Source organism: Dreissena polymorpha, chromosome 14, assembly GCF_020536995.1.
Source record: "Dreissena polymorpha isolate Duluth1 chromosome 14, UMN_Dpol_1.0, whole genome shotgun sequence".
Classification (NCBI taxonomy): Eukaryota; Metazoa; Mollusca; class Bivalvia; order Myida; family Dreissenidae; genus Dreissena; species Dreissena polymorpha.
The window spans coordinates 18,608,613-18,627,969 of record NC_068368.1 but is presented as its reverse complement, the minus strand read 5'-3'; the positions used below and the strand labels follow the sequence as shown (position 1 = coordinate 18,627,969).

Below are 19,357 nucleotides of genomic sequence, written 5' to 3'. Positions count from 1 at the left end.
GGATTTATCATTATGTTTGCGTAAATATTTATTAAATTTGCTCATTTAAAAGCATGTGGGGAAAAAATCTGACACTTGTCATATCATACCATATTTTATTAAACTCGTCCAGGAAATTCGTTATTTGGCGAGCTTACTAACAAAACTCCTGAACTCGTTTAATAGAATATGGTATGGTATGACAACTCGTGCCAGATCCTATATTTATGTGACTTTTTATGCATTTCTGCTTTAACAACAAAACATGTTGTTGTTTTTTTCAGGTCTAAAGGCTCAGTTGGTGGGGCCACCATTTACAGGCAATGTTTATAATGTTCATGGAAAAATTAAATTGACAGGTTTGTAGAGTTTATCTATTTCGCACAATGTTGGTTTTCTCATTTATCATATAAGAACAGCTTTTACACTAAGCTTTCTTTTTACCATTTATTAATTATATATTGTCTACGTTCAGAGAAAACAAGTTTGAAAGTGTAAATTGAAACATTCCTGTCAAGCGAAAATTGCATTTATATAAATGTGTTTTTAAGGTCACCAAAGCATAAGGTCATTGCCAGATTACATGTTATGCATAATTAGTACAACAGACAGTATTAATACTCAGTAGTAACGATACCTTAGTAGATAATGCTAGTTAAATATAAATGATTTATTGTGTAACTTCAATCACCAAGGATGCTGTCTGTACTTCTGTCTGTACACACAAACTTGTCAGACGAAGACATTTACACTTTTTATTTTTCAACATAGAACCTTTTAATTAGTTCTCTTATAATATGAATTTGTGCAATGTGCAATAGAATACAGCAACACATGTGGGGATATATTTTTTACTCTAGATTACACTAACAGTCATCAAAAAAGACGTGTTCTGGTAAAACTGGGCTTAATGCATGTGCATAAAGTGTCGTCCTAGATTAGCCTATCCAGTTTGGACATGCTAATCAGGGACGGCACTTGACGCTTCTATCAAAGTCATTGTATAAACGGAGTCCTTTCTAAACAAAATCTAGTTAAGGCAGAAAGTGTCATCCTTGATTAGCATGTGTGAATTCTGCAGACTAATCTGGGACATCGCTTTACACAAATGCATTAAGCCCTGTTTTCCAAGAAAACTGCTCATATATGACAGTCATCATTTCTGTTTGTTAAATTGGTAGACTCAAAGGCCTCTGAGTGTGTTGAGCTAAGGTACACGACTCTGAGTGGGAGGCTTGTTCTCTTCCCTTACACTGAGTCGGCCAAAGAGAAGTCACAGAGTCCTGGCAACGTGGTCGTGTTCACGGGGTGTCAGCTGTCACAGAGGAACCTGAAAGACTGGCTGAGAGAGTGTGCACCACCGGTTTGTGGAAATTCAATGATTTACAGCACACAATTTCATCCTTTTTTCTCTCATTATTTTGGCAATGGGGCCGGAGCCCTATGGATTCAGAAAAAATTGTGTTGATTTTACTAAAATTGGAAAATTAGTGTTATAGTTATTTTGCTAACAAATACTTAAAAATAGCCTATAAATGTGTTTTACTATTATAGTTATTACGGCTCCATTGGTGATTGTTGGCTTGGGTACTACTTAAATGTTCCCCGGGTACTCTTAAGTATACTTTAATGTACCCTGGGTGCGGAAAATATGCTTAAACGTACCCGGGAATTCTTACGCTAAATTTGTCGTTGTTGGTTTTTTTTCAAATTATTTTTGTTATGGCCCCCTTTGAAGAAGAGGGGGTATATTGTTTTGCACATGTCGGTCCGTCGGTCTGTCTGTCTGTCCATCCACCAGATGGTTTCCGGATGATAACTCAAGAACGCTTAGGCTTAGGATCATGAAACTTCATAGGTACATTGATCATGACTGGCAGATGACCCCTATTGATTTTCAGGTCACTTGGTCAAAGGTCAAGGTCACAGTGACTCGAAATAGTAAAATGGTTTCCAGATGATAACTCAAGAACGCTTAGGCTTAGGATCATGAAACTTCATAGGTACATTGATCATGACTGGCAGTTGACCCCTATTGATTTTCAGGTCACTAGGTCAAAGGTCAAGGTCACAGTGACTCGAAACAGTAAAATGGTTTCCGGATAATTACTCAAAAATGCTTACACCTAGGATCATGAAACTTCATAGGAACATTGATCATGACTGGCAGATGATCCCTTTTGATTTTCAGGTCACTAGGTCAAAGGTCATGGTCACAGTGACTCGAAACAGTAAAATGGTTTCTGGAGGATAACTCAAGAATGCTTACGCCTAGGATTATGAAACTTCATAGGAACATTAATCATGCCTGGCAGATGACCCCTATTGATTTTCAGGTCACTAGGTCACAGTGACTCGAAACAGTAAAATGGTTTCCGGATGATAACTCAAGAATGCTTACGCCTAGGATCATGAAACTTCATAGGTACATTGATCATGACTGGCAGATGACCCCTATTGATTTTCAGGTCACTAGGTCAAAGGTCAAGGTCACAGTGACTCAAAACAGTAAAAAGGTTTCCGGATAATTACTCAAAACTGCTTACACCTAGGATCATGAAACTTCATAGGAACATTGATCATGACTGGCAGATGATCCCTTTTGATTTTCAGGTCACTAGGTCAAAGGTCAAGGTCACAGTGACTCGAAACAGTAAAATGGTTTCTGGATGATAACTCCAGAATGCTTACGCCTAGGATTATGAAACTTCATAGGAACATTGATCATGCCTGGCAGATGATCCCTATTGATTGTCAGGTCACTAGGTCACAGTGACTCGAAACAGTAAAATGGTTTCCGGATGATAACTCAAGAATGCTTACTCCTAGGATCATGAAACTTCATAGGTACATTGATCATAACTGGCAGATGATCCCTATTGTTTTTCAGGTCACTAGGTCAAAGGTCAAGGTCACAGTGACAAAAAAAGTATTCACACGATGGCTGCCACTACAACTGACAGCCCATATGGGGGCATGCATGTTTTCTAAACAGCCCTTATTAATATTTATGTCAAAATTCTGTACAAAGGCCTAAATATTATCCAAACACCTACTCAAAAAAAAAACGGTTGAGGTAGGTTTGCTCAAAGATATATAAAAAAAATTTCCTTCACGCGTTTTACAACATATGATTTTGTATGGGAATAAAACTCTGGTACTATCTAAATTGGCTGGGTACGTGTTAGTATATTTTGCGTACCCGGGGTACATTTAAGTATACTTAAGAGTACCCAGGTACATTTAAGTAGTCCCAGTGCCAACAATGACCAATCAAGCGTTATTAAGGTTCAGCTAATGCAGCTGGATTGGGAACTAAACTGAATAAATTAAATTGTGACATTAATGTAAATAAAAATTGTTTGTGTGGAACCTGTTTATTGGGTATATTAGATTGTCAATTGGGAAAATTATATACTTTTTGATATTGGGAATGGAGCAGAATTTAGGTCTGATATTTTACTAAAAATAAACACTGTTCATGTATCAAATACGCCTATAATGTTTACTAGGTCCCTTAATTGTTTTAAACGTGTCTCCTTGGATGCATTTTTTATGTCCCCGGATCGAATGATCGGGGGTATATTGTTTCTGGCCTGTCTGTCTGTCTTGTGTGTCCCAAAACTTTAACCTTTGTTAAATTTTTGTGATAACTTTTGCAATATTGAAGATAGCAGCTTGATATTTGGCATGCATGTGTATCTCATGGAGCTGCAAATTTTGAGTTGTGAAAGGTCAAGGTCATCCTTTGAGGTCAAAGGTCAAATATATGGCTTCAAAGCGGCGCAGTTTCTGTTTCTGACAAACACATCTCTTGTTATGGATTAAAAATAAGCTTATTGCTCTCTGAAATCAATTGTTGATCATCAAATCAATGTATTACCATGATAAGCCAGTGCGGACTGGACTGCACATGCAAATCAGGGCTGACTCTTTACGCACATATATTTGCCCAGTTTCCCCAGAATTTGGAGCTGAGGGTTAGGTGGAACATTATTTAAATCTGTTTCAATCTGTTTCAGAAGCCAGAAAAGAAGGTATTGATCTCAAGGAAGGATGTCAGACAGGATGTGATCAAGAAAATACATGTAAGTAGGTCATTAGATTGTGTTGGTGATTTTAAGTTTCATTATAGATGCGTAATACCGTTACCTCAAATATAGTCTGCTAAGTCTCTAAATATCTTTATAACTACTTATCAAATTAGTTTACAATACACTTAGTGTATAGAAATGGATTTAAATTAAGAACCCCTGATGAGCATGTGCAAAGGTGCCAGTAGTTGATGTCCTTTAAAATGACCATGTACGAATACAGTTGGGAAACCAAACAGTTGAGTTATTGCCAAATGACAGAATAGACACTTGTTCTGGAAACACTCGGCTAAATGCATGTGTGTACAGCGACATTTGAGATAAATATATGCAGTCTGCACAGGCTAATCAGAGACAACACTGTGCCTAAACTGGGCCTACGGTTAAATGGGAATTCCTTTAAATGTAAAATTCCATTTAAGCATAAATAAGAGTTTACATGAGCCTTGTTCTACGAAATCGGGAGGTAATACATGTGGGTTAAGAACTGCACAGGCTAATCTGGGACGACACTTTCCACTTGCATGGCATTTTTCATAATCTCCTCTCCTTCAACATTACAGAAGGACCATCATCTGGACCCCCTACCAGAAGGCTGGTTCTACAACGGCACTCAGTTCATCAGCTTTGATGGAACCAAGCAGGACCAGCACCCAGGTACCCCCTGCATTGGCATGTGCAGTAGAAACACGTAGCTACATCTAGACACACTAAACTATCAATTAGCTATGCAACAGCTCAGTTTACATTATTTTCAAACATGGAGCAACATCTAGACTCTCATACAAGTCACTGAGTCACATCTCTGCTCATTTAACATCGTTTACAAACATGGAGCAACATCTTTGCTCTCTTTTGTATAAAAAAGACACGCCTCAGTTTGGTTTAGATTATTTACAAACATTGAGCAACATCTAGACTCACATTACAATCACCAAACCACTTTTCTGCTCATTTTATATTAAGGAGCAACATTTCATCGCCATTTACTGTAATTTCACCATAATTTTAGCACTCTTTTCAATCAATGACTCACATAATTATAAGAACATTATAGTTCTGTAAGTTATCAATGAATTTCACATCAATTTTCTATTATATTACTTATTGTGTTTTTTCAGAACCACATTTTAGATAAAATCCATCAAACATAAGCCACTACCCTGTGGGTAATTGTGAGTTGTTGTTGTTTCAGCTCTAGAGGACTTCATCACCGCTTACATCGGTGAGAAGAACAGTGAGATTCACACCCACAATGCCAAAGTGGAGGAGTTATTGGCCAGTTATTCTGACCTCTTCTAGATAAGCTGTTGCCATTATAATCTGAGTCCTTTTTCAACCAGGATCTCCTATTGAGCGGCCATTATTGGGACCTTCTAGACATAATAATGCCTTAAAAACAATCGGTTACTCTTGATACATGTATATATATTTCACCCACACACACACACACACATACTTAGCTGGAGGCATTAAAGAATGCAATTTCTGTCTGTCTGCATGTATGCACATCCTCAAACATGGTCTGATCAGTAATTTAATCACTTATCATGCAATTTAAAAATAACTTTCCACAAAAGATCTGATAGGAAGACTGTGTGTTGTGCAGAAAATCTGCGTCTCAAGCTCAAATGTCAAGGTCATGCTAAGAGGTCCAATGTCAAATATGACAATTACAGAGCTTTTCTAGACTGTAATTTCATCTTTTAGAAGGCGTTTATGAACTACTGACTGAAACAAATGATTATGGAGATGGAATGTGTGCAAAACAGGTGTGTCCTTCACAATTATGGCATAGAAAACTATAGAAACAGTATCAATGAACTGTTATTGAGGATATAAAGTTTGCAATGATACCAGCTTATTTCACTGACCTCTTCTAGATTATGTATTGCCATGGAAATACGCTATTTATAAGTCTTAGTTTTTCCCTTGACAAGATCTTGCCATGAAAACAACCAGCTCATAAGCCTAGATGGGCTATTGCAATTGATTACACTCTATGGTGTTTCTCAAAGAAAAGCGTAATCTTTTGTTTGGGAACTATAACAATAGCAAATGGTTTGTCACCTTTACATAAGCCATAGAGAAATCATTTTGTCTGCATACTACTTTTTTTATAGTGTTAACAAAAACTGTTTGGTGTATATTATTTAATGTCTATTTAGTTACTTCTGCAGAAAGTGTGTGTTATGCAGTATTATTGATTTTTCCGAACTGTAATTGTTCTGTTGCATAATGTTTGGTGCATTTTTTAATTTGCTTGCATTTGAAGATTTATAGATTGTAGTATTTATTATTTGACGAATTATTTGATGAATTTCAACTGCCAATTTCAGGACTCATGAAAATGTACGAGTTCTTGTTTTTTGTTAAAATGCCATCCCAAGTTCTAACTGTATTCTGTCAACAACAACGCACGGATAGCAAGGGATGCTCTGTCTGTGACAGTTTTTTGTTTTATCATTGTATGTTTCAAAATGATGGGTCTGCAAGTGTTTGCAGTAGTTAAACGGAAAGCTTGTGTCTAATGAACATAATAAGTTCCTTTGTAGCCAACTTGGCTAGTCATCTTTATTTGCATTCAGCTACATGTATATGCTTGTATGCCCTTTTAACCTGGGAAAAGTTAGTTTCTACAGTGGGTAACCTCCACATGTTGTTGCAGTTGTAATGTTAACAAATTTCAAATAGTTTGTAATTGATTTAGAAAGCTTTGTATATCTGTTTAGCTATTAAATGGTAATAGCGCGTTTTAAAGATGGTCATAATGTGCTTGAGTTTGTGGTGTGTTTTATTATTTTTTTTTATTTGAATTGAGTTATACCTACTTATAAAGATTAGTCAGTATGGTCTTAGACAAAACTGACATATTAAGAATTGTTCACAAATATGATAAATTGTTGAAAACTATTCTATATATTGGATACTTAGATACTCTGTTATTGTTTAAATCTCATTTAAAGCTTTTGTGATTTGATACATGTACATCTTGTTGTTGTGCATCATCAACATTTACCTAATCTTGCTCACCCAATCAACATAAATATTGCTCAATATATCTGTCCTAATGATATCTCATCCAAGATTAAATGGTTCCAAAACCATTGACACCAAAACTTGACTGACAGGGAAAGGAATACCTGACAAGAACAGTTAAGTTCCTATTGACCTTAGGTAAGCATTTGTATGGGCAACTCTGCCCTTCGTAAAGCTTTCCTTTGCATTATTTTTCCATTCCAGCAACAGTCATGTATTCTAAATATATTATGTTTACCAGAACATTGTTTTCATGGATCCAAGGAACTTATTTATGATCTTTACATGTGTATTTATTTAATTCTGTCAATTATTATGATGTTGCTGTGTCTCTTAGAACTCTTTGTTGTATATGCCACTGTTTGTTTTGAGTTTTAAATAATTTCGCTCAGTAATAAATTAAATAATTACGTATTGCTGTTATTTTTATTAGCTCGACTATTATGTATGAAATATATATAGTGGAGCTATCCTACTCACCCCGGCGTCGGCGTTAGCCTTCCCGTTAGCGTGCAAATATTAAAGTTTGCGTACTACTTCAAATATTTCCTATGTCCTTTGACATATTGCTTTTATATTTTGCATACTTCTTAACCAACATCACCCCAATCTATAAACAAGAGCAGACAACTGTATCAAGCATTTTGACAGAATTATAGCCCCTTTTATACTTACAATATGCATATTATTGATAAATCAATGTTAAAGTTTGCGTACTACCCCAAATTTTTCCTATGTCCTTTGACATATTTCTTTTATATTTTGCATACTTCTTAACCAACATGACCCCAATCTATAAACATGAGCAGACAACTGTATTAAGCATTTTGACAGAATTATGGCCCCTTTTATACTTAGAATATGTCAATATGCATATTATTGATAAATCTATGTTAAAGTTTGCGTACTATCCCAAATATTTCCTATGTCCTTTGACATATTGCTTTCATATTTTGCATACTTCTTTACCAACATGATCCCAATCTATAAACAAGAGAAGAAACTGTATCAAGCATTTTGACAGAATTATGGCCCCTTTTTATACTTCGATAATTGAACAATTGGTTAAGTTTTGTGTTTTGGTCCATTTTACTCCTGAAGTATCATAGCTATTGCTTTCAGACTTGGTAAACTCGCTAACTAGCTTAAGGGGACTGTACTGGGCAAGTTGCATAACTCTGGTTGGCTTTTTAACGGAATTATGGCCCTTTTTGTCCTAGTAACTTTCAGTATTTTGTTAAATTTTGTGTTTACGTCCACTTTACTTCTAAAGTATCAAGGCTATTGCTTTCAAACTTCAAATACTTTCTTACTACCATGATGGTACTGTACCTGGCAAGTTTTATTTGACCTTGACCTTTGAATGACATTGACTCTCAAGGTCAAAAGCTTACATTGCCATAACTCCTTTATTTACGATCACATTTGATTCATACTTTGACAAAACAACACTTACCTACCTGACATACCACAATGCACTCCACCCGAACCATCCCCCACGCCCCACCCCAGAACAACCCCCCCCCCCAAAAAAAACCACTATTTTTTTATCTTTTTTTTTTCTTATTTTTGAAAGATCATCTTTTAAATGTTCACACACCCACATTATACCCCCCCCCCTCTCCATGATGGCTTACGTTATACTGTCAAGCACTCGAATAGTCGAGCGCGCTGTCCTCTGACAGCTCGTTTCTAATAATTTTGTGTCTGTGACTTAGTGGGTATGATGGTGCATATATATTCACATGGTTTTTTGCCAAAGTGCATACTGTGAACTTTTATGATGACTGTTTCTCTGTTTGTCATCTGTACTTCACATTTGCCTTGTGAAACCTCTAAAGGCCACATTTATTGCGCTTAATGAAACTTGATCAGAACATGTGCCATTTATATCAAAAACAGTATTGAAGCGTTAAAAGGCTTGATACTTTTATCCATATGAACCATTCAGACATGTGAGCCATGCTCTAGGAAAACTGGGCTTAATGCATGTTTGTTAAGTGTTGTCCTAGGTCAGCCTGTGCAGTCCTCACACTTTCCTCTGAGAATGGATTTTCCTTAAGAAGAGACTTTCTCTAAACAAACAATCCATAAAAGTGGCTAACGATGTCCCTGATTAGCCTGTGTGGACTGCATAAGCCCATCTTGGACGACACTTTTCTCACATATGCATTACACTCCATTTTTCCAGAGTAATACATGTACCTATGAATGAAGAAACTGGACATGTCTCAATTTATTGTCTTCAGTAAATGTGTTTAAAGCATACTATAAACAAGAAATATCGTTTTAAAAAGATGTACTGTGCTCAGGTGAGCTAAAGATTCTAAAAGGTAGACATTTGTATCATGTCCACATCTTTGCCAAATAAAACGTTTTTTGAGCCAACCGATGAATCCTTGAATACAATTATTTTATTTCCCATGGAAGATTTTTAAATGTATTACTATATACATATTATAACCAGACAGCTCTTGGTCAGGGCAAATTTGACCTGAGATTATTTATACAAACATGGTAGATTACAACAATACATATTACATGCAAAATATTTCACTCCTGAGCTGTATTATTGAAGAGAGGTTTTTAAACTCTAGGGAGTAATCTTATTTGACTCCAGGTGCATGACTTCAACCGACTTCATAGAGGACTTCTAGACTATATTACAAACCAAATACTTAAGCCCTGACCCTTGTAGTTTCAAAGAAGATTTGTGATATTTTAATTCTTAAAATCTATTTTTAGCTCCGGTGAACTACATAATTGTGCAATGGACAAGAATGATTAGAACAACTTTGAAAGAATCATCCAAGGATCATTCCTGTGAAGTTTCATTAAAATTTGCATTTTGGTTCAGGAGAAGTCATTAACAGAAAAAGGTGACACACTCATTCACGCATGGACTGATAACAACACATAACACTGAACCTAACAATTAAGCTCCCCATGAACACGTTGCTCTGAGGTGACTACTACCCGATAACTTTATTGTTAACTTGTGCAGTTGCCCAGATCTCATAAGTTATATGAACAGCAGCCCTCAATTTCAGATTGAGAGTTTATTTACTCAATTTCAATTGTTATTTACTTTTTACACATATAATTATTAAGTGCCTAATAAATTAAATCTGACAATGACAGTCACAAATATACATGTATATCTGTGATAAATACTAGTATATAATTTATTGACTACCGTTAATCAAATTTAACAGCATATATAAAAAGTGCTCTTTAAACCTTTTAAACTCTGCCATACTGTAAATATTTCTACATGTTTGCTAATCAACCCATTGATAATTGATTAGACTAATCAAATAGAACAGTGTATACAAAGTGTTCTTTAAACTTGTTTAAACCTCATCTAACTGTTAAGTTAAGCGATCCATTGATAAGGGTATACTTGTAACAACAAAAGTAGGACACGATACACAGTCACATGACCCGATATCACCTTACATTGGTAACTCAGATAAAATTTTAATATTTAAGTTAACAACGAAAGAAATTATCAATAGTGACAAAAATGGCTTCCTATTTGGAGAGTTCAATTAATAAAGGATCAGACTTTGATTTTTCTTGTTTCACCTGTCAGGAAAATGAAAGAAACACAGAGGCTGAATTTTACTGTGAGGAATGTGCCAAGTTTTTTTGTGGGAAATGTGTGAAGCTCCATAACTCACTTTTTAAGAAGCATGCAACATTGGGCAAGGTAAACATCAGCCAGTGGCCAGAGAACAATGTGGATTCACAAGAGCTATGTCAGGAGCACAAGAAAGAAAAACTGACAGGATTCTGTGAGGACCACAGTGAGCTGATATGTCATGCCTGCCATATCAACAATCATCAGTAAGTACTAGGTACTCTTTATCAAATTTTGCACACGGCTCAACCAAGCTTTGATCAACCTTCATATCTCTTCTAACATTGTAAAAATGACACAAGATTGCCCTAAAGGACACAGAATGCTCACCTGATACCTGATATTTTATTTCAAGTATCAGATATAACTTAACATCTTCCTAAAATTCAAAAAAAAGTTCACAAAAAAAGCGGGATAAAAAATACGTTTATCCCTCAAATGTAGGCGCAGTTGTAAAGCATTAATGCAATACTAACAGCATGTTGGCATTCTAGCATATACATTAAAAGTTATGCGTTGACAAAATCATAACAAAAGATGTTTATAAAGCAATTGTGTGTCCAACTGGCAGCCTTTTGAAAAGTCATACTAAATATGTGTTAATGTTGTGACCTTGACCACCAACTGGTCAACCTAAAAACTGATAGGTTTCTTCCACTTCACTGGCACCCAACATACAAACTTGGATATTCTTAGGTCAAATTATTCTCTTGATACATGTATTTCAATTTTCAGGGACCTAACATCTTTCAGCATAAAGTATTTTATAATACAAGTTATTTTCTGCAAACCATGATTTAAAGGTAATTAAAGCCCCATAAATACTAAAAAATCAACAAATATACGTATTTTGTATAAAAAAAACAACATAAAAAAAGCAGTTTTCCTCATAGCAATAGCCAAAATATCAACGCTAGATGTGCTATGGTAATATAAATTTAACGAGATACAAAATGCTAGTTGTTTTTTTTTTGTAACAATAAATTCCACGTGAATATCCGGAGTTGATATTCAAACATTTACCAGCCAACGCGAGATTGGCTTTGGGCAGGGTTGAAAGCATAACATAGGTCTCTTGAGCTGCCTGAAGCAATTATCTTGCGTTTGAAGTAAAGAAATATGAACATTGTCATTAATTTTGACATTTCACTGAAACAACATTTTCCTGATTCCCAAATGAATACAGTAAATGTATAAGTGATGGTATCGCATTCAAAACTTGTGAAATTACCTCATTGTTTTGACATCAGGTATTTCATTCACAGAAATTTGATCATAAATACTTTTAGATTGTTATTTTAAACCTCTTTATTTGTTCGATTGCATCTAAAGCCTTACTTTAGGCTTATTTGAAACGCTTTTGAGTCTGTTTCTTGGGACTGGAATAAGTACTTGATGTCTATCTAATGAACACGCCAACAGTGGGGATCGAACCCATGACCTCCTGGTTGCTAAGAGGACACCATATCCACTACACCACGGTGACCCCTAGACTGTTGAAAATTCATAAACTCATTAAATAAAAGAATATTTGTTGGATTTGGTAGATCATAAATGTTTATACACCACATCACTCAAAAAACAAGAGATGTTAGTAAAACATGAATGCAGAAAAGTTGTACTTGTGACCATCAGCTTTGATCTCTTGACTTTAAAATACTAATGGGTGATCCTTAATCAAGACCAACCAGTGTACTAATTAATATGATTCTAAGCGTCCGTCTGTCCGTCCGTCTGTCCTGGCCACTTTCTCCTCCTACACTATAAGCACTAGAACCTTGAAACTTACACACATGGTAGCTATGAGCATATGTGGGACCCTGCACTATTTGGATTTTGATCTGACCCCTGAGTCAAAAGTTATGGGGGTTGGTGTGGGCCGGGTCAGAGATTTTCACTCATTTTTATGCCCCCGGTATGGTGCATTGGCTATAATTTTTGCAATATTGAAGACAGCAACTTGATATTTGGCATGCATGTGTATCTCATGGAGCTGCACATTTTGAGTGGTGAAAGGTCAAGGGAAGTAATAAGCTTTAAAGGGAGGTAAGTAATGAACCTGCCAAATGATGATTTTTTTTAATAAACCAAAGCAGCGCAGGAGGGGACATTGTGTTTTATGATATTTTACATTAACTTCTTCATTTCTTCTCCGATTCACTTCCAATTGATACTGAACATCTCTTATGACAATACGGTCAATCTCAACTATGCATGGCCCTATTACCAACCCTGGCGTGTCCCCTGGGTCAAACATGCAGCGTGGGGATATGCGTCGGCCTCTGCCGCGCCATTTCTAGTCTATATTGTGTGGAAACAAATTTCATGTTACAAGCACAAGTGACCTTGATCTTTGATTTGTTGACGAATTCAAGAGGAAACTCTCTGTCCTCCCAAGTAACCAGCATAACAATTTAGATGAGTAAAAACTAATTTCATTATACAAGCCCCATGTGACCTTAAATTTGACCTGATGACCTTAAACTCCATATGCGTTTTCCTTTCCACCCAAGAAACCGGTTGATCCTAGGTCAAAGCATTTCTCAAGATATAAGATAAGAATTACAGTTTAGATATTTCTCTTAGAAGTTAAATTCACATTCTTACGTTACAAAAATAAGGCTAAATGTGTCTCTTTAAAGAAAATACATGTGAAAACTAAATATTATTCAAAATTAATTTTAAAATATTTACAATCCTTAGCACAGCACATACATGATGAAAAGTGGGTTTGTTTTGCAGGAAATGCAGTCATGTGGTACATATAGCTGACAAAGTGAAAAACCTACATCAAAAAGGAGACTTCAAGCAGTTGTCAGCCACTGTTAAAACACAACAACAGCATTTGATACACAAGAAAGACGACTTTGAGGAAAATATGAAGTCTCTTGAGAAATCTTACCAAAAAATTCTGGAAGAAATGAATGCTTTACGCAAGACAATTAATGATTCTTTGGATCTACTGGAGAAGAATACCAAGAAGGAGTTGGATACATTACTGGCCACCATGAGGACATCTATTCAAACTGACATTGAAATCTGCTCAAAGTCCATCACAAATATAACATGCTTAGAACAAGATTTGCAAACAATAAAAGACAAAAGTGAAGCACTGAGTTTTATCAAGTATAGAAAATGCCTTGACCAGTCCCACAACGTAGAAGCAGTTTTACAAGAAATGACATATAAGAATGAGAGGACACTAACCTTTAATCCTGCTACAACCATCCAACAAACCCTGTCCACCCTCTCAGGATTGGGACAAATACTGAGCACAGTGAAACAATCACAACCTGCTAAAAGGACAACACAGAACACAGAAACCAGACAGAATAAACTTTCAGCATCCAGCAAGTCTGACACTGAAAACCAAACAACTCCAGGATTCAAAGTAAAAAAATCCAATCCAGAATCCAGTTCATCTAGACAGTATAGCACTGGAAACCAAACGAGTGATGTGACCAAGTCAGGTCATGTGTCAGATCCGGTAGCAAGTTTATCACACCTGCTGATCCAGGGATGTCAACCAGGTGGAGTAATCGAACCTGATCCAATCATAAAAGTGAATAGAAGTAAGAAGTATAATGTGAAGATAGTGAGGGATTCATCCAACTGCTTTATATCTGGTATATGTGAGACAGCCACTGGAGAACTCCTCATCTCAGACTACGATAACAACTGTGCAAAGCTGCTGGATCAGACCTTCAAGGTGGTGGCCCACTGTGACTTGCCTGATTCACCATGGTCCATGTGCAGCATTGACTCAAGTGCTGTGGCTGTTATTCTGAATAACTGTGAGGTCCATTTCATCAGAGTGACCAATGGTCAGCTGGTAAAGAACAAAATACTGAAGCTCCAACATAGCTGCACGAGTATTGCCCATCACAAGGGTAATCTGTACATTGCAGGTGGTAGTGCTCTGTATCGCTATACTGTGGTTGGAAGACTCATGGTGAGCAAGATGTATGAGAATACATCAGATTTATGGACAGGTAATAATTCTCACTGTCATTATTCTAATTTTCTAAACTTTTAACACCCATGCTTCATCTGTAATTTAAATAAAGAAGTAATAAGCTTCATATACCAGTAATCTTATCAAACAATGTATGTTTTGTAAATAAGTAGCAGAACATGTTGAAGTAAATTACAACATGTGTTTTTCATGCATATTAACAAATACAGATGATTTGAAAATCAATAGAGTATTATTTTTAATCAATTACCAATATAATATTAAAGCTAGACGATGATATCTTAAATAATTATTCCCAAATAATAAACCAATTTATCGAAATAAATAACCTCAATAAGTAACATTCATAATGCAACTGGACTTTAAAGTTGATATTAACTGCACTTTATGTCAAAATAATTTGTGTATGCATATTTACGCATGTTTATTAATTTTATCAAGTGTTTAACATATGTTCCAAATACTACACAAAGCTGATTTTTTTTATAGAAGAACTTTAGACTACCGGTAACTACTTTTTATATCATGACCTTTGTTATATAACTAACAACTCATCCCTGTCTTCTATACCACAGTTGGAGCCTGTGCAGTGAGTCCAGATGGAGACAGGATATATGTGGCCAACCTGACCAGTAATCAGCTGGTGACACTGTCCAGGGATGGCACAGTAATCTCCAGATTCACTGACCCTGCACTGGACTGGAGATGGAATGCCCATTCTGCCCTCCATGTGACAGACTCAGGACAAGTTCTGGTGTGTGGAGTACGGTCCCGCAAAATCATCCAGGTAGACAGGGATGGGAGACAGAGACTGGCAGAGGTGGTCACAGAGAAGGATGGTGTTACTTACCCTTCATCTGTTTACTACAGGAAGCATACAGGCTCACTCATTGTGGGAATGAGTGGCAATGATGACATTATAGTGTTTGAGTCACAGTGACTGTTGGTGTAGGATGATGCTCATTTATAATAATATTTACAATCATATATATGAGTTGTCATTTAAAATGGTGTTCCAGTTTTGTATACAGTGCATATAAGACAAAGTGCCTGTTGTAATAGGACACATTAATTATCTTCATGTAGGAAAAAAATAGAAATTTCCCATAAAACCAGTCTTCACCATATCAATATCATTATGAAATTCGAATTAAACTATATATACTGATAATGCACATAGGAAATGACTACTTACTTTAATTTTAACTAAGTATATGGAATGATTTTGTGTAAGATAATTAGTTTACTCATGCATATTATATATTATATCATGATTGTGTTCATAATATGCATGTTAAGTACTGTTATACTTTTTCATTAATTTTGTCTGTGTGTCAGCTATTGTTCAAACATATTTATGTGAGTATCAAACCCTTCTCAAAATAAAATACACTTTTTAACAAAATACGCTTTAAAAAGTGTATTTTTTCTGCATTTTTACCGAAAAGTGTATTTTTTCTGCATTTTTTTCATAATTAAGTGCACTAAAGTGCATTTTTTCTGTATTTTCATTATCTTTAAGTGTATTTTACTGTACTTTAAGTGTATCTTCTGTAGACAAAGTGCATCTTTTTATGCAATAAGTGCATTTTTTCAATGAAGTGCATTTTTTGTGCATATTAGTGTATCTTCTGATTTGCAAAAAAAATATTCTTTCTGTACAAGTGTAGTTTTAGTGCATCTTCATAAAAAAGAGCAACACTATAGCAAATAACTGAAGTTAAAGGACAGAGATATAGTGTTTAATAGGAGGATTGTACTGAATTCTTTTTTATCTTCACATAATGTTTATGGTCTTATTATTACAATTTGTCTGCTCATAAAATATGTGATTCAGTAGAGCAGCTTTTAAAGGGAAAAGTACAACTAAATCAGGCTGTGGGTAAATAATTAAAAATATTGAAAGTGTCAAAAAAATTATGTGGTCTTGCCAGAATCAATTATATCTTCACAACATAAAAAACAAGTATTTGAACTTTCTTACACTGATATTTAACCCCAATTCAATTAATGTCTACCACATTGACTATTAACATACATTTTAAAAGACAATTTAAATAATATTTATAATATTATATTTATTTCCTAACACCATTCAGTATGTTATATTGAAATATTCACAATTAAATATAATATGCTAAGTGTGCTGTGTATTATTCAATAAATATCAGATAAGATCAGGATCAGATAAGAGATCAATTAGCATCATAAACACTAATCCCTATCAGTGCTCCATCTAGCCAAAACAAAGGGGTGTTTATAGAATTTTGATTGGTTCTGGGACCATCTATTTGAAAACAAACCACTTTTGATTGGTTGGAGCACAGCAAGTTATTTGGAGCACAGGAAGTTATTTTTGTAAACAATTTGGTTTCAGCAACTTAAATTGAGCTAAATTTTTAGGTATAATTCAGCAACATTAATTCTAGTGTCAAATGTCTTGAAATTCTTTCAGCACATGAACTATTGTGTGATGAAAACAATGTGTATTTACTACAATGTGTAAATCAACAATAAGTTTGTTGCAAAGAAGATTCAAAGTGGGTGGTTAAAGTGATCAACAACTGCCGTTTTTGTTTTTTTGGAATGCTGAAGAACAGCTGTAACAGGTTTGTATTTTCATTTCTGCATCTCTTTTTAATTAAATTAATTATGATCATTATCATATTTATGTATTGTCACTGGGAAATGTAACTGGATGAGTAAATGTAATGCAATTTTAAGGAAAAAAACACCATTTGAATTATTATGGCTGTATTTTATGGTTATTGTCATCTTAAAATTTATTTATACCTATTTCTTGTCATTAATGAACAGATTTCTTTCCCCCATATTTAATCAGAACTTTAATATTTTATATTTGAAGGTTAAACCCCAAGGTGAAATTTACATTGATCGGAAGATCCATTGGACAGAATGTGCATCATCGCCTGCCAAAAAAGGGAGCAAAAAGGGGACTACCTGATGTATGGACATGTATACCAGGCCAACTTGAGGGGAACAGGAGTGGGAAACCGTGCCCTGTAGCTTGTCCTTGACCAAGAAAAGATGGATTTGTTGAGAGGTAAAACTATATAATAAAGGTTATTGCAATTCAAAGAAGTCACACTTCCGACCAGTCCACACAGCCAAAGGAGACCACATATATTAGTACATTTATTAACAGTATTTTCTATCAAACGTAATTTCTTTAAATTATTTATGAAAAGCGTTAAGTCACATGTGATCACGAGATTAAAATTGCGAAAATAAACAAACAAAAACAACAACTTGTTTTGATTTAAATTTATGATATTTATAGCAACTGTTGAACAAGATTACCATAACAGCAATATTTAACACTTACATTATAAAATATCTTTCAGGACCTGATCTCAAATGAGATCATGCACGAGAAGCGCCTCGCAGACCATGACAGTAGTATTCAGACCTGATCAGCTGGTGAAGTGCTCTATAAGGGTTGTTTATGAATGCATTCTTTGTAAGGAACAGTGTATAACAACAAATATAGTGACAGGGGCTAAGCTGCTAAATATTGTCAGCATGTATGCAGTGATTTTCTTTGGAAATTCAAAACAACCTGTACGTACTGGCTCTCAGAAGGGCATGTTTTAGCGCAATAATGAACAAAAAAAGGAAGATCTTAAAAATAAGGTATAGATTTATATAAATTTCATGAATACTGTTCATTTATCATATATTAGGATCCAGAATATGATTGAATTAAATGTACTGCTTTTGTCCATATTAAAAAGGAATTAATGTAATATATAAAAATCTAGTAAATGATAGGGAAAACATTTCAGCTTAAGGAGGGGAAATCTTTAATATTTTTGAAGTGGAAACCACCTGTATTTGGCTGTTAATCAGTTACCGATAATCAGGGGGGAGAAAAATCACTGGTATGAGCTTGATATTTTCAATTGTTAATTCCAGATAGGCAATAGCCCGTTTGAATCCTCTCTTTTATGTAGATATGTAACATTTGTTTTTGTTTTTTAAGGTTTAACATTCTAATAAAAGTGTGTATTTATCTATTGAATTGTACTTTTTGTTTTTTATGTATGTGTTTACACTAACCTTTCATTTAAAGAATGAATGCTGACTTCAAAATGCTGGGATTTTTTTTAAATTTGGTTAATTTTTAAGCATATTAATTTGAAGTGATGAAAAGTACACTTGAGCATATAATGCGCTTAAAAAATTCACTTCCAACACTTCAAAAAGTGTATCATTTGTATGACTGAAAATGCACTCAAGTGTATTAATGCGCTTAAAAATTCACTTTTAATATTGTAAGGTGTATTATTTGTATGACCGGGAATGCACTCAAGTGTATTAATGCGCTTAAAAAAAGTCACTTTCAATTTTGTAAGGTGTATTATTTGTATCAGTGGAAATGCACTCAAGTGTATTAATGCGCTTACAAAAATTCACTTTGAATACTCAATGAAGTGTATTATTTGAATGACTGGAAATGCACTCAAGTGCATTAATGCGCTTAAATAATTTGCTTTTAATTCTGTAATGTGTATTATTTGAATGACTGGAAATGCACTCAAGTGTATTAATGCGCTTTAAAAAATTTACTTTGACCATGAAGTGTATTATTTGTATGTCTTAAAA

At 34.9% G+C, this 19,357-nt stretch overlaps 2 protein-coding genes and 1 long non-coding RNA gene across 4 annotated transcripts in view; all 3 read left to right on the top strand.

Moving 5' to 3' along the window:
* LOC127856857 (dynein axonemal assembly factor 9-like) overlaps nucleotides 1-7,524 on the top strand; it is a 128,058-nt gene extending 120,534 nt beyond the window's left edge. Inside the window, exons 30-34 of the mRNA XM_052393015.1 lie at nucleotides 264-338; nucleotides 1,161-1,342; nucleotides 4,002-4,067; nucleotides 4,637-4,730; nucleotides 5,269-7,524. Of these exons, the coding sequence (XP_052248975.1) occupies nucleotides 264-338; nucleotides 1,161-1,342; nucleotides 4,002-4,067; nucleotides 4,637-4,730; nucleotides 5,269-5,375 (524 nt within the window). The 3' untranslated portion in view covers nucleotides 5,376-7,524. The remainder of the gene's footprint in view (nucleotides 1-263; nucleotides 339-1,160; nucleotides 1,343-4,001; nucleotides 4,068-4,636; nucleotides 4,731-5,268) is intronic.
* Nucleotides 7,525-10,268: 2,744 nt separating this feature from the next.
* On the top strand, nucleotides 10,269-15,902 carry LOC127856869 (uncharacterized). 2 transcript variants are annotated; one of them, XM_052393042.1, is made up of 3 exons: nucleotides 10,269-10,961; nucleotides 13,498-14,747; nucleotides 15,307-15,902. In XM_052393042.1, exons 1-3 carry the CDS (start codon nucleotides 10,639-10,641, stop codon nucleotides 15,669-15,671), a joined length of 1,938 nt encoding a protein of 645 aa, XP_052249002.1. In that variant the 5' UTR covers nucleotides 10,269-10,638; the 3' UTR covers nucleotides 15,672-15,902. The 2 variants fall into 2 exon arrangements, with proteins under 2 accessions (XP_052249002.1, XP_052249003.1); XM_052393043.1 differs by having other exon boundaries at nucleotides 10,270-10,961; nucleotides 15,313-15,902.
* Nucleotides 15,903-17,648: 1,746 nt separating this feature from the next.
* Nucleotides 17,649-18,830, top strand: LOC127856903 (uncharacterized). The gene is made up of 2 exons (XR_008038227.1): nucleotides 17,649-17,795; nucleotides 18,097-18,830. It is a non-coding gene; the product is annotated as an uncharacterized LOC127856903 (long non-coding RNA).
* Nucleotides 18,831-19,357: the final 527 nt, after the last annotated feature.